The 16,358-nt window shown below is 32.2% G+C and overlaps 1 protein-coding gene across 1 annotated transcript in view; it reads left to right on the top strand.

Moving 5' to 3' along the window:
• The window catches only part of LOC143387806 (roundabout homolog 2-like), a 142,724-nt gene that overhangs the window by 11,024 nt on the left and 115,342 nt on the right, over positions 1–16,358 (top strand). Inside the window, 3 exon segments of the mRNA XM_077108149.1 lie at positions 3,447–3,728; positions 4,130–4,255; positions 8,913–9,069. Of these exon segments, the coding sequence (XP_076964264.1) occupies positions 3,447–3,728; positions 4,130–4,255; positions 8,913–9,069 (565 nt within the window).

The following is a 16,358-nucleotide window of genomic DNA, read 5'->3' as shown; positions in this document are numbered from 1 at the left end:
TAATACCTCAAATTATAAAGTTACTAAGTATTTCATAAGCCTGATTTCTATGAATATCATTTCAATTAACTCCTTTTCCTTCTTGAAAATAAAATATAAAGATAACCATCCCTACCTCGTAGGTGTGTAATAAGAATTAAATGGATGACAATATATAGTTTTCACACAGAGCTTAACTGCATAATCAACTCCCAAAGGTATCAGATTAAATGAGAAAATACAAAGAAAGCTGTAAGTTTCTTTGACTTCCTGCTTTCTCTCTGTATGCCTTTACTGTCGCCTGGGAAGTTTGTGTGTCTGAGTATTCCCAACCAAGGAAACAGATCATCTTTCCCCTAAAATGCAGATTGATTTTTGCCTAAAGGAATTCTGTTCCCAAAGTTTTTATCAGTCAATAATAACTTCCTATTTTACACTTTGTATTAGAACATCACAAGGTTCTATCTTTGTATCAAGAGATACATGCCTCAGATGGAGAAAACATTTTCTTTTTCTGTTGGCTAGCAAGCTAAATTAACATCTAAAATATCTTAGTCCAATTTAACTGAAGGTAGAATGCAGGGTTTTTCTTCCATTTGTACCTTATTTTTATGGCATGAATATCAAGGCCAAGACAAAGTTTTTCCAGTTTCTACCCACTCTCTTTTCAATTTGATAGTCATTTAAACACTTGTGCCAGAAATACTGTAGGACATTTTTGTATATTTAAATTTATGTCTTTTGCATAATTGTGAAATACATAAACATATTTACATGTTTAAAGTCAAGAGACTAGAGTTAAGCAAGATAATTTGAGAAGTGGATATAGAATGCACGTCTGGTAGATTTTTAATGCCTCTGCTATTTTATTTATACTGCTGTGTAGTCTGAAGTTGGGTTCATATGTATGATTTTATAACCACATTCACTTAGAAAAATAAGCATGGATACTGACATTTTCCATTTACAAATAGAATACCAATATATGAATGTAATGAAAATCATATTTTGAAAAATGAAAAAATTAATTATCTCATAATTTTGCATTTTACCAATGCAAACTATGAGAAATGCATTTAAACATTCCATCAGCAAGTGCTTACTCTCATAACAGTAGGTGAGGAATTATGGTAATGAAAGCATATATCCAATAGGCTCCTGTTCTCAAGTAACTTATGATGCCATGAGGAAGGCAGTCCTTCATACAAATAATTACATTGGGCAAAAATAAAATAAATCCATGAATACAAATAAAGCCAAGGTACTCAAAAGCTGCACCACTAATTCAAACTGGAGTCAAGGTTTCTCGAATTCATAGGTTTCCAAAACAAATGTTAACAAGTGCCAGTCAGACAGCATTAAGGTTGGCGGGGACAGCAAGAAATATTAAATGAAAAGTCCTTCCTAATGATGGCCGCACTTATTCAGAGCCAGCTTGTTGAATGGAGGGCTAGTCCAGAGTTCCAGAGTATTTCGTGTTATAAGATTCTCCTCCACATACAGATATTCATGTGTGATCCTCCAATGTTTCAGTGTTGGATATAATTTAATTTAGTTTTTGAAAATGTGGGAGTGATCAAATAATATTTGAAGACAATACATGCAGCCCAAAAATCAATATAGAAGCACTTAGGCTGGAAGGCTGACTATAATTTCATCTAGCAGAGAAAGAGAGATACTCTATTTCCAGAGCCATAACTTTAGTGTTTAATTGTTAGTAATATTATGTAGAATTATATTCTTGGACAATATTGTTCCATTTTTTAATTGTTTGAGCACAGAACCATTTCAATAACATGTAACTGAAGGGACTCTGGAGAACCTTAAGTTCAAGATATGAGAAACTGAGGTCCACGTAGGAGAAACATTTCTATTCAATTAATATTCAAATATTCAGCAGTGAGAGATAGGTGGAGAGAGCCCAAAAACTTATGCAAAAAAAAAAGATCTGGTGGGGTTTTTTTGCCAATTTTTGATATAGTCTTAAATATTCAAGGTTCTGAGAATTAAAAAAAATGATACTAATACTTGAGAATGAACAATGTTTCTTAAAATCAGATTCTATAATTATTAATAACAAATAAATAATGACAGAAAAACAATTTTGATATTCTGAAATCCAAAAACAATTTCTTGCTTATGCAACCTAGCATAATTTAAAATGTGAATATGTGTAACAGTCTCACTGAGATGCCTTTAAAATCTTTACTTCAATAAACATCCACATATTTGTAAAACAGGTTGGTATTCCAGACTTTCAAAACTTCAGAAAGAGTGAAATTGCACACTGTACACAATATATTATAAATTTCTTGTCACTGTTGTTAATGAAGATTTTTTTTTAGTATTTATAAAATTCCAAAGAAAAGCTAATACTTCTGTAAGCACTTTTATTTCAAGTACTATGGGCATTATCAAATCTAAAAGTTTTAAAGACAGTTGAAATGTCTTATAATGAAGAGATCAAGTGGTTTCATGACCTCAAGTCCTATGAAGTGATATTTTCAGAACATACATTATTCAGGACTGCACTATAATTAGATTTATCTTAACTGTACATGATTAATACTAGAGTTAGTGATTTCTCTTTTAGATTCACTTAGTGTCTTTCTTCTGAAAAGGGAAAAGAGCTCAGGAGCGAGGTGGCAGATCTGAATTATAAAGCATCCTGTAAAGATAATTCAGCATACCAAAATGATAAATGGACCGATTGATATTCAGTGTTGTTCCTGAAGTTTAATTTTACTCTTGCTGTATTACAACGTGAAACTGTAATTCTCCACTTCTAAGTGTTGATAGCATAAATTAAACTCACTGATCACTAAGGTTGCTTTTTCTATAGTTAAATCCTGCTATATTATGGAAATGACTTATTCATGAAATTTTTCCTTTGTTATGCAAGAAAAAAAGAACACATTTTCTACCATCAGTTCTCCATTTCTGCAGTTATAAAATCAGATCACATAAATGTCAAGTAAAAACTTCAGAAAAATGGATTTCAAAATCAGGGTCGTATAATTTTGGAAATTTTTGCAACTATTTAGCAGCCATATTCCATATCTTTGGGGATGAAGTGGAAAGAGCTGTTTTCAGGCACAATTTGTAGATTCCCTCTGTTCATTGCTGCTGTATCTTGCTACCACTTTCCTTGATTCTCAAACATAGTGAACAACTGAAAGCATGTTTCAGTAGTGAAATATCCCAAATTTTTCATTCCTGGTTAGAGGAAATGGGGGAAGGGATGTGTTAAGCAGTGAGACGTGAAGGACGAGCAGTAGGCCTGCCTGTCACTGAGGTTGATAGCTTGGCGATGGTTGTATATCATCTACCCTTCATTGGTTCATGAAGCCCATCTCAGCTGAAATGCAAACGTGTGGCATGACACATTTATTTTTCATCTTCAATTCTCATAGTTTTGGGCTTCCTGTGTGTCATTAAATTGTTTCATTTCCCTATGTTCATCACAGATTTGCTGCCACCAGTTCCAGGCCAAGGGGATAAAACAGCAAAGATGCTCTCATATGGAGCCATTTATAGCAGCATTGACTTCACTACCAAAACCACTTACAACAGTTCCAGCCAAATAACACAGGCTACCCCATATGCCACGACACAGATCTTGCATTCCAATAGCATCCATGAATTGGCTGTCGATCTGCCTGATCCACAGTGGAAAAGCTCAATTCAGCAAAAAACAGATCTGATGGGATTTGGTTATTCTCTGCCCGAACAGAACAAAGGTAACAATGGTGAGTCACATTCTTCTGTCCTGAGAAGTTAACTTCATGTCATTTGTGCATGAGATAGAAATTAGTATTTGTTGTTCAATTCAGTGATGCATTACCAGGTTCACTACCTAAACTAAAAAAACATACTGGCATGTATTTAGTACCTTGAACAATTCCTACCACCACCGCCACTGCCTCCACCGCCGCTACCACACACCAACACCAATCGGGTTCATCCTTTCAGCTGTTTTTCAATATAGTGATCAGCAATCCATCTGTACTTCCATTAGGACAGGCTAGAGGAGTCATTCCTCCACTCTCCCACGACATCCGCTTCTGAGTTGCTAACTGCATGTTCTGCATGGGCTTGTGCTGTGAACTAATCACATGATGCCACTATGACCTCTGACTTTAACCCTTAGCCTTACTTTACATCCCTGACTACCGATTGGCTGAGGGATTGTCTAATAGAATGCCACACAACCAGTCACAGGATTTCAGCACCACCAGCTCTCACAACAGCTCAGAAAGGAGTGGCAGTCTCTCAGGTTGGTCTCATCACAGTAAGGAGAAATATTTGTTTGTCACCAGCATATGACCTGTGTTCCCTAACAACTGATGAGGAAATATTGAATCGCAAGCCACTGTCAGGCATTTATCTTTCAAATGACAATAACATTTGATCCTGGTGAAATTATGCCTTGGTGGGGGTGGGCAATAAAAATCATTGTCATCACTTACGTACTAACTGCACAATAATGTATTGAAAGAAAAATAGTGCCATTTTACTAATTACTATTCCTTAAAGAGCAGATGAGTTCATTCCATCTTGAACCAAATATATGAGTCCAAAGAACTTTATAATAAAAAGATCATGCATGAAAGTTAACTCCAGGTCATTGATATCAAAAGATAAATTCAACTGAAATGAAAATAATCTCAGAGATGATTTCATATCGGGATGCCAATAATATAACTTCCTATTTTAGGACAACCTCTCAAATATTATGTAATAGTTATCAATTCAATGATTACTATGCTAAATATGAATGTTAATATGTGAAATTATTAATTTTTACTTCAAAAAATACAATATTTGATAACAATAACTATTTTATGCTGTCACTTTTAATATATATTTGAGAAATATCAGCTAAACCAAAAAGCGTAAGGAAAAACGCATTTTATTGGATAGAAATATATTCCTATCCTAATGAGTTATCCTCCCTTTGTATGTGAGGATATTGTATTAACGACATTGTAAATTCCACCTATTTACATCACATGCCTTTTTCTGCCTACTTCTGACTGGTTCCTGACTCCACTTACTTAATATGCTTAATTATATGCTAATTGTTTTTACGGAGTTTCTGTTTGGTTTTTTAAAATTACATATTAATAATAAAGGATTATAGTGTACTATGATACTGTGCAGTCTCCAAGGCATCAAGACTATGAAGAGTTAACTTTTTCTTATCATTAGTGTTACATTTACTAAATTACTTTTCCTCAGGAGATGGAACCTTCTCAGAATGAAAATGTTAATGCTCTCTCTTCCCTCCAAAATGAGTCATTTGCTCTTCTTGCCTATTGGTAGGATTAGGTACATTATAGAATTCAGAAAATTTTAAACATCTGTTATGAATTTAAACTGGCTTAATAATATAAGGGAATGTTTTGAATGACCTTCTATGTCATTTATGCGGGCATTTATTTATAATTAGTCCCACAATTTTTCTGAATAATTAAAAAGTAATTTTGTTGGATATTCCTTTTTATTTCATTAAATATATGTAAAGATCAAGCAATATATGAAAAGAAATCTCCATATTGCAAGCCATGGACTCCATAAGACCTGTAAATCTTTCATTAAATGTTCTGTATAGATTGATTTTCACCAAATTTAAAAGTTATCTTTTGAGTAATTGAAAGCAGAACAGGATTCACAATGGTGCTTGCTGCTGTTTGAATCCATTAATCTCTTGAGTGACATTTACATATATCCAGGAATTATATTAACTACTTCATCTACATTTGAATACAGGATTACTTGAATTGGTGATAGAAAGCATTTTTTAGTAGGTAAGAGTGAGGTGATTATTCCTTTTACAGTTTAGTCTAATTGAGTTTAATGTTACACTTTTGTTTAATTCTTTTTATTTATAGCTATGTTTCCTAGGGGCCAAATCTAAGAATTAACTGCCCCATGGCTAGCTAATCATATATTATGGGATTTTTTAAATCTGTGCACATTGGTGTAACCAATTTAAAATAATCACAGTGACAAAGAAAATTGGGCATTTCTGAATTATTTGAGTGAACTTCTTACCCTCTTTGAAACACTTTTATAATGCATTCAATATGTAAGTTCTGAGTACTTCTTGTTAAATATCCAACCAGTAAAAACTATACAATAAAACTCAGATGTTTTAAAATAGTATTTTAAATCATAGTTGTATGTGTATATAATATAAAATATTGGTAACAATAGCTAAATCTTTTAATATTTTTTTAAAAATAGACCATATGTTTAATTTTAAAATGAATTGCTTTTATGATTTATTTTTTTTACAGAGAAGTCATTTTTTAAGCTTTAACTATCCAACTATTTACATTTTTATTTTAAGAGAAAAGGGTCAAATATGTTTACAAGGCATCAATATCTGCTTCGTTAAAACATAATTTAGGTACTCTGGCCTTCAGATGATACAGGGTTCAAGGTGAAACAGCAGACTGTGGCTTGCTTCTCTAAAGATTCAGATCTCAAGAGATTTTAACAGTTGTCAGTTATATCAAGCTCACCTCCATCTCAAAGTGTTGTTAAGATGTCCTAAGATGCATGTGTTGATGAATAATAGTCCTACCCAGACTGATCAAATGAAAGAACAGATATTTCTCCAGAACAGGGGAAAAATAAGTGTTGGTTGTAAAGTCCACAGTAATTCTCTCTGTGCTTCAGCTATTTCCAGAACACATTTAAAAGCCTGTTGTTGTTTGGAAGCATAATAATGAGTAGCTTTCTTGAACCTGAGCAAGGGCTTCAACAATGAGGTTCAGAGCTCTAGAAATATTTTCAAGTTAAGCTGCTCAGTAGTAAATCTGATTGTTCTCTTGCTATGTGAAAGTGAATCACATAACATTCAGAGCCTTAGTGTCATCATCTAGAATACGGAGGTGTAAGAACTTCTTTCTTAGGCACTTTGTTCAGGTGAGATTCAAATGACATTTCTAAAATGCTGGAGAATGTGATTAGGATTGTGCATACATAAAGTTGAAAGGGAATGATCAGGAAGAACAAATAGCTCAAGCATTCTTCTCTCAATCATTGAAATATAGTTCTGATACTGTAAAAAGGAAATAGACCTTAGTGATTGGTGGGTTAAGGAAATGAGGAATTGAGGTTCATTTACCTTAAAAACAAAAATTACATACTTATAACCGAGCAAGCTTATTATTATTTTTATTCTGAATATGAGGCCTTTTCTGACAAGTAAGACTTCAGAAAACAAGTGAAACTGGTTTTGCTATGAGGAAGAGAAGACAGGAGAAAGCAATTATGATTGGCATTTATTGAGTTTTTCTGTGCATCTGAGCACTTCCTATACAATATCTCTTATAATCCTCATGACAACTCAAGGAAGTAGTAACTTTTGCATGCCTATAATCCCAACAACTCAGGAGGATCACAAATTTTGAGGCCAGCCTCAGCAACTTACCAAGGCCTTACACAACTTAGCAAGATCGTGTCACAAAATAAAAACTAAAGGGGCTGGGGATGTGGCTCAATGGTAAAACATTCCTGGGTCCAATCCCAAGTACCAAAGAAAAAAAAGTGGAATAAGTTCATATTTCTTTTTACATGTATGTAAGTTAAGGCAATACCTTTTGAGTGAGGAGTTAAATTTCAAACTCAGAAACCAAACTCTTACTCACTAAACATAGGACACTTTCTTACCCTCCTCTTAATATCTTTTGTCCTGTCAAAGAATAGAAGTGAGAGGAAAGCTGAAAGCACTTTTTTTGTAGGGATCTTCTTTTAAATATTTATTTATGTATCCTATGTGGAAAATGTACACAACTCAATAATTGACTGTAGTGTCTAGTTTAAGAGTTTTATCACTTTCTGGCACTCAAATACATTATTACCAAATTGCATAATCTGACTCAGCAGTTGTAGAAGAAAAAGGATGGATTGACTTCTTAGTGAGATCTAAATGGCTAGATAGCCCTGCTACAAATATCCTATGCTTAAAATTTAGCTATAAGTTGAGGTGGAATTATTGGAAGTTACTGAGTCACCCCTGAAAGGTCATTTTCATTTTGCTCATGAAGTATTCAGTCTGCATCCAACTGAGGTCCATTTTTATGAAAAAGCTTTATTTACTTGATTTTAAAAAGTACAGCACTATGCAGATGATGAATTTTATTTTTATAGTTCATTAAGCATCATGTAATCTCAGATATGGCTCATACACTCTTCATTTATGTTCTGCTAATATTTGTGCATGAATTCATTCATGTAACAAATAGTACTGAAACTGATCACTATATTATCATTAATTTTTCCTCCTTTTTGGAATTTACAAAATGTGATAGTTAAAACATCTGGGAAATATTCTCACTATATGCAAAAGTAATTGTGCCATTTATTAGTCAAAAAGTCTATGAAATGTATCATTGTGAGAGGTTTATAGGTATTCTCCAGATTGTACTTGATTGATTTTTATCAGTGACTTTTGAGAGAAAAATGTTACTCTCCTGGATTAATTAAATTGAGCAAATTCTAATGGAAAAGTTAAGCCTGTATCCTTAGACACTGTATTTTCCACTGAGAGAGATTATTCAAAAGAGCATTTTAAACGCACTAAAATCTGACATTTAAAAGAATTTGTTATGGACCATTATTTCCTCTAACAGTGAAAACGTGGAGGCAGCAGACATGAATAAATCAATAAATGTTCTTTTGATACAGCAGCCATGTTTTTGGTTTATTCAGCTCTGCAGTTAATGCAATGGGAAAGAAACAATATCATTTTGAGTGATTTATAAAAATGTGTTTCTGATTATATAATTTCATTGTTTATAGCTTTTACCATCTCTAACATAGCGATTCTGGTATTTTGAAAACAAATACATCTTTCCACCTGATATTGCCTGTTCGTTCTGATATTCACCATCTCTAAATAAATGCATTATTATTTCCAGGTGGGAAAGGTGGAAAAAAGAGGAAAAATAAAAACTCCTCTAAACCACAGAAAAACAATGGATCAACCTGGGCCAATGTCCCTCTACCTCCTCCCCCAGTTCAACCCCTTCCTGGCATAGAGCTGGAACACTATGGAGTGGAACAGCAAGAGAATGGGTAAATGGTATTTTATATACCAACAAAATGGCCCAGCTTGCATTCCACTCTCTATTGTTCTCTTTTGCCCTGAGTTCTTGTTCTTTCTTAGCTCCCCTCCCACCCTGTTCATTACATTTTCCCTCTTTCCTGTTTGCACTGTCCGTGTATTTTTAGCTGATAAACACAAAACAGCACATATTGAGGACTGTGAATCCTTGGCCTTCAAGTGCCTCAGATTGTCTGCAATCATGATAATGCAGCCTACATTTATAATATTGCTTGTTAGTTTGAAAGCAAGTACCCACAGCTCTTTGAACTAAAGAGCCACTCCTGAGAAGGGCTGAAAGGAAATTAAAATAATCTTCCTCATCATCCCTTGCAGTTCTCTAATGACTTGATGTCTGGCCATAACAGGGCACCACGGTAGAGCGCCATCACAATGGGATAATTGTAGGGACCTGGGAAGTGGGTAGAACTTTAATCATCAGCTCTGATGGGAATTTGGGGGCAGGGACAATAAAAGAGGTTCAAGGCAATGCACACTCTGTAACAAAACCTTTTTAAGTTAGAAAATTTCCTTTGAGGACCTTTAAAGGTGATCAGTTTTCTGATTCTTTCTTTTGAAACATCTAACAAGAGTTAGTGTCCTCTGTAAGCTTAAGTGTTAATTGATTTTGAACACAGACACAGATAATTTTTTATTTGAAAGAAAAAAAACAGGTCAAAAGAATATATTCTCTTTTTCTGTATGAATAAATCCTATGTCTTCCTTATAATTCCTAGGTCACTGTTTATTTTGACTAGACCTTTATGTAACCTAAAATAGAGAATACAGACAGTTTTTCTTTGCATAAATTTTCTTTACTTAGAAATATATATATATATATATATATATATATATATATATATATATATATATATATCAGTTTATTTGAATGATAGATTTAAATCTTGTCTTGGTTCAAAAAAATATCATATGTATGTACTTATCATTTATTCTATCTGCTTTCTAAATCTTCTGAGGTTCCCAGAGTACTTTTCATAACTGTTTTCTATGTCATAGCTTTTGTTTTCTTTCAAAAACATTATTTTCCCATATATATTATATATATATATATATATATATATATATATATATATACACACACACACATCTGTATAGATATAACATGAATTATATATATAAATACATATACACACACACATAGTATGTATACATGTACACACATCACACACATACACACACACACACACACACACACACACTCATCACATATTTTTTGTATGTTTTTTTCTCCGTCCAAAGGACTTTATTTGTTTCTCTGGGATTATAGTGCCCATATATGTTCATATTATTATCATTTATATATTTTAGAAATATATTGACCTATGAAATAGGCAGCTAAGGGTACATGCTTTCTTTCCGTAAATTAAAAAAAATTAAATTTTTTATATGAAATTAATTTACCTCAAGGTATAAATGTGTTAGTCTCACATGAATTGTGAGCAAAGAAATAGCAGACCTATAAGGGCTGAAGGTGTAGCTCAGTGTTGGAGCTCTTGCTTAGCCTGTGTGAGGCCCTGGGTTCAATCCCCAGCACTGCAAAAGAAAAGGAAGAGCAAAGATACATATTCCATAAGAAAAGATTATCACACAGAATTTTACAGTCTGCATTTTTAACAGAATCATCACAAAATGAGGGAATGAATTTAAAAGATGAATATGAAGAGAAAGCAGTGCTATTAAAACTTTATAAGCATAAAATTGAAAACACAGATCACACAAAAATTATGGGTAATTTGGAATTCTTTCTATTATCTTTTTTTGTTGAGTCTACTTGAAATATATGTACAATATAATAAGGCCAGTTACTCATTAAAATAAAACTAATTCCATCAAAGTGAGTACTAAACTTATCACTTGATTTGTTTTATCTAGCAGTAGAATTGGAAATACTAATTTGATAATGAAATAACATATGCTATTGCAGACTTTTATCTTTTGACAAAATCATTTTCAGAATATCAAGATATAAAGCAAAAACTTATTTCTTAAGGGGATTTTAATTTGTTTAAATATTCATCCAAAATATATGATATTAAAAAAATCCCTTTTTAAAGATTTCTATAATATCAACTTGATTTTTTAAATAGGTAAATTATATTTGTTGACCATATACATGTATATGTATATATCTACATGCATGTGTATATGTATTCATATGTATATTTGAAGTTTATTTAGGATGTATTTTAGTCCTTATTTACCTTTGAATTTTTATCACTTTACCTAGTATTTGCTGAAAAAAAGTCATTCTTGCTCAAAGTAATGGTTAGGTCTTAAACAGTTAATAATACTAACCACAGAATTAGATTTACTTCTATTTTAGGTTTTTTTTTTCAAAGAATATTGTAGGTTTTATTTCAATTGTTTGTGATGAAAACATATTTAAAGTCAATGCAAAAAGAACAAATTAAACTTACTAACCTGAGGCTGATTTTGTTCCTTTACATATAATCTTTACATTTTGGTGTTTTCTAATGTGCAAACCTCACACTACCAAAAAGGAAATATTATTAGACTCAGGTTGTAGTCTGCTATTCATGAAATTAACGTTGACTATTTCACAGATGAGAACTTCTATAGAATCTTTTTATATTTTAGTGTGAAAACTTCATAATTTAGGCTTGAGGTTTTCTTCATATTCAAAGTAGAGAAACTTTAGAATTAATTTTTTGCTTTTGATAATTTTTACTTCTATCCATCAAGGATTCTGCAGTTATACTACTTACAGAGATATACAGATTATGACACTTTTATTTCTAACATCCTAATAGCTAATTTAATCCACAAATATTTCTATCAAGTATAATAAGTGCTAAGCATTGTACTTGGAAGAGACATAGGAGACACAAGATAAATGTACAATTACTAGGGAAAACTGACCTGTGACCCAGAGGGGAAGATAGAAAGCACATTCTAGATAGTAACCCCCTTCACAACACTTATCCATCTCCATCTCTCTGTCTCTCTGTCTCTGTCTTTTTCTCTCTGACACACACGATTTTGTACAATGAGCTCTTGGGGAATTTTGTATACAAAATAATAATTTGTCTACCCCAAGGAATAATCATAGATGCCAGGTAAGCAGGTAAGTCTTCAAAAAGCTGATAGCTGCAGAATATGTCCGTGAATCTTGAATCATTTCTTCATAAAGAACATTGCCAAGTTGGGTGGTTGTTAGATGCCAGATATAGAGCAAAAAGTAAGGACAAAGGAGAACAAGAAATAAGTCTCTGATCTAATGGATCTTATGTACTAGAAATAGGTCATTAATAAATAGCTGCATTGAAACAATACTAAGGTCACTATTTGAACAAATGGAAAAAAATTTCTGTGGGGAAAGAAAAAATTAAAATTAATACTATGTGTGATGAGAAAATGAGAGTAGAAATAGCTCCATTGGTCTTCCTTTGGAAACCCTGCCCTATTCTAGTTAGAGGTATCTGCTTTTCTCTTAGTTGCCCCTATTCAGTACCACCCACTTCCATGCCCTACCCTCAGCACTTTATTTTAATTACTTGTCTGCATCCTTCAGCAATTGGTGGCTTCTGTATGTGGTTTTATGAGCTTTAACCTACATTTTGTATGACAACATCTGACATGGAGTCTTAGTTTTCATCTTGAATCCTTAATGCCATAGGAAAATTCTGATTTTTGAATACAGATGATGGATTGGAGAACATGATGCTGAAGGACATGAGATTGCAGGTGGATCACATACAAGATATCATAGCATATGATCTAGAAATCATATGATATAAAAATGCTAAGGCAGTAAAATAAGAGGATGAAAGTGGGTAGGTGCGAAAGGAGTAGATTTAGGCACAATTCCTAGCTGACAAAAACTGTGATCTGGAAAGTATAGTCTCTAGTTTTTGTTACAATTTTTAGTATAATTTCTAAGTGTTTAGAAATCAGCAATTTTCTTTCTAAGCATTTCTTGGACCAGTCTTTCCTTACAATACTAAATACCAAAAGTTATCAAAGCATTTTCCAAATAACAAAATATTTAATTGTTAATTCAATAATATGGTAACAATGCTAAATGTTCTCTCTCATCAATATGCATCTTCAGTTAGACAAAATAGTGTTAAAATGTATTAGTTCTTCACTATAAATATATACATTTTATTATAGTCATGATGCTAGGAAGCATTGAATAATAATTAAGTATAAAACTGGTGCTTTGCTTTGTTATTGCAATTAGAGATTGGCAAGCTTTTGCTAGTGTTGAACTTCATTGTATTTTTTATTAGTAATTTGATATTTGTATTTGGCCTTTAACAAGTTAGTTCACATGCGGCATTGATTTGCCATCATCTTTATCATTATTCATCAGTCAAGACATAACATGACGCCTCATATTTCACTGACAGAATGTCAAAAGAACAAGCACTTCCCTAGGAAAGGTTGACCAGAAGAACTATGGTTTGGCATTAGGAGAATTTTTATTCATTTTAATGTTACACAAGAAAAAGATGAAATTCTATCTCTCAAATAAGATGTGTATTATAAAATGTGAAGGAAACTATCAAAACAGATTTACATTTTTATAGACTTCATAGGCACATCTGTAGTCTTTTCATCCTTCCTTAGTAGCTGCATGAACTAAGCCTAAAATATATGTTCCTCTGGAATGGATCAAGACTTGACTATTTCAGAGATGATGAACAATTCTTTGCCATTTTGATTTGCACTATATCCCAGATTCCTTTCCTCTATTCTTTCATATTTTTCTTCTTTGAATATTCTTTCCTTCTTTGTTTATTTATCTAATGTTGGTACAAATCACTTTGAATCCATGGACTGTTCCTAGCTTTGCTTATATACTGCATGTAGACTTATATGCAGAGTTGGTATATTAAAGTTCTAGAGTAACTTTGAAAAAGGACATAGAAGAATTGGTGATAAAATGTATAGTATGTTTGTGAGATAGGTGATGAAATATGTTTTAGTCATTTAATACACAATGCAATGCATTTACATAGTATTAAAAATAATGTTTTAATGGTTAGACACTTCTTTGCCTGATATTATTTGAATAATAAAAATGAATCTAATACAACTTACTACCATGTTTTTTTTGTTACCTTAACACATGTGATGCATATACCATACACTTTTCCTTTCTCTTATGTTCATCTTGTGTTTTCATTCCATAGGTATATCTCTAGTAGATTATTGAAAGTAAGAACAGTTTACTATTTATGGACTACACAAATTTTAGGAGATAACTGGCTAATTTCATTTGAAAGATTAAGTATATAGTTTTTTATTTAAAAGTATAATATATATGGGAATAAACCAATGTAAGAAAGTGCAATTATGACTTTCTGACACAAAAATAAATGTGCTCTTTTCTACTGAATTTTACAAAGTAAATGTAAATTTAATTGATGAACTACAATGGTAAACACATTCTATACTGAAAAAGGACAATTATTTTATGATTAGCTTTCTTGTATATTTTTTTGTTTGAGTTAATAATATGATATTTAAAGTTAAGTAAGAAAATAAACCTAAGCATTTTTATTAATTAATCAAATTGTGTGTTTTCATTTCAAATCAGTAAATATGCTTATAACCTACTATTTTTAAGGTATACTGTTAGGGGCAACAGAACAAGAACAGTTCCGTGTTATAACTCTAAGGTAGCTTAAATCCACTTGAGAAAAAGATACCATAAACATGTGAAAAGTAAATACAAAAATAATTTAAAGTGTTAAAAGAGTCCAACATTGGAAAGAACATTAGATGGTGCATAATCAATTTTCAAATAAATGTAGAAAAATATTGTCAGCACCAGTTAAGAAGAGTAGTTTAGCAATGCTAGTTGGCCTCATCAAGGAAATCTTTATAAAGATATGAGATTTCACCTATAGCATGAGGATTTATCAGATTAAGATAGGTAAATTTGGAGGCATCCAGTTTATTTGAATAACTTGGATTCTATGAACAAACCTACCAGAAAAGTACGTAGACAAGAGGAGACAAACCAATTTAGTTTGAGCAGAAGATTCATGTTGAGAAACTATAAAACCTATCCTAAAGGTAGACTAAAGATTAAATATATTTAATAAACAGAATAGATAAGAGAAATAAAATTGGTAGACCATTCTCATATTTTCATAGAAAAAAAATGTAAGTGGTGCTCTGCTTCACCTGTGCCCATTTTTTTTTCTTTCTTTGGAAGATATTGCCATTTAGGAAACTATCTGAATTGTTCCAAAACCATTTCCCTTCCACATATGTCACTTAAAATTTTCTCTTTTTAGTGATCACTGTAGCCTTGATCAACCCCAAAACAATATTAGGCCTTCCAAATCAATTCTATAGTACCCTGTATTTTTAATAATTTACTTAATATCAATCTACTGAATTGTATGCTATATGAAATAAAGTCAGGACCCTAACACATAACTCTTGGGAAAAAAGGATGATAAATTTGGGGTTACTTTAAAAAGAGATTTTATTTTTATCGACCAGTTTTTGGATCACAAAAAAATGAAGAAAAGCATAGTGATTTATCCCAACTTTCACATATGCATAATCTCCTATCATCTCTCACCAAGCTGGTGCAATTATTCTAGTTGATGAACTTGCATTGGCACATCATTATCTCCCAGAATGCATCATTTCCCACAGGGTTTACTTATCATGTGGTACATTTTGTGGTTTGGACAGATTCAGGTTGACATGTATCTACCATTATTGTATCATACAAAATATCTTCACTGTTCCAAAATCCACTTTGCTTTTTGCCCATCTCTCACTCCCCAGAGTCTGGCACTACTGATGTTTTTACTCTTTTCATGGTTTTGCCATTTCTAGAATGTTCTGGAATTGGAAATATACAATCTATACCCTTTGTATATTGACTTCTTTCACTTACCAAGGTGCATTTATGTTTTCTCCATGTCTTTTTATGACTTGAAGCCCAATTCTTTTAAACATTGAATAATATTCCATTGTCTGGATGTATCTGTTTATTTATTCAACTTCTGGGGATATCTTAGCTACTTCCAAATTTTGGCAATTATAAATAAAACTGCTATACATGTCCACATGCAGGTTTTTATGATATATTCAGTTTTTAACAAAATGATTAAAATGTTACTCAAGTGAAGATATTCAACTTACAGTGGATCTATATGAGTTACAGTTTTTTTTTATAAGGGAGATCAAGACTAGTTATGCATAGCTGTGATATGGATAGTTAATTCTAATTTTAGGTACTAAGCAC

Source organism: Callospermophilus lateralis, unplaced genomic scaffold (genome assembly GCF_048772815.1).
Source record: "Callospermophilus lateralis isolate mCalLat2 unplaced genomic scaffold, mCalLat2.hap1 Scaffold_169, whole genome shotgun sequence".
NCBI classification, from domain to species: Eukaryota; Metazoa; Chordata; class Mammalia; order Rodentia; family Sciuridae; genus Callospermophilus; species Callospermophilus lateralis.
The sequence above is the reverse complement of the archived record's forward strand: the minus strand, read 5'-3'. Positions and strand labels throughout refer to the sequence as shown.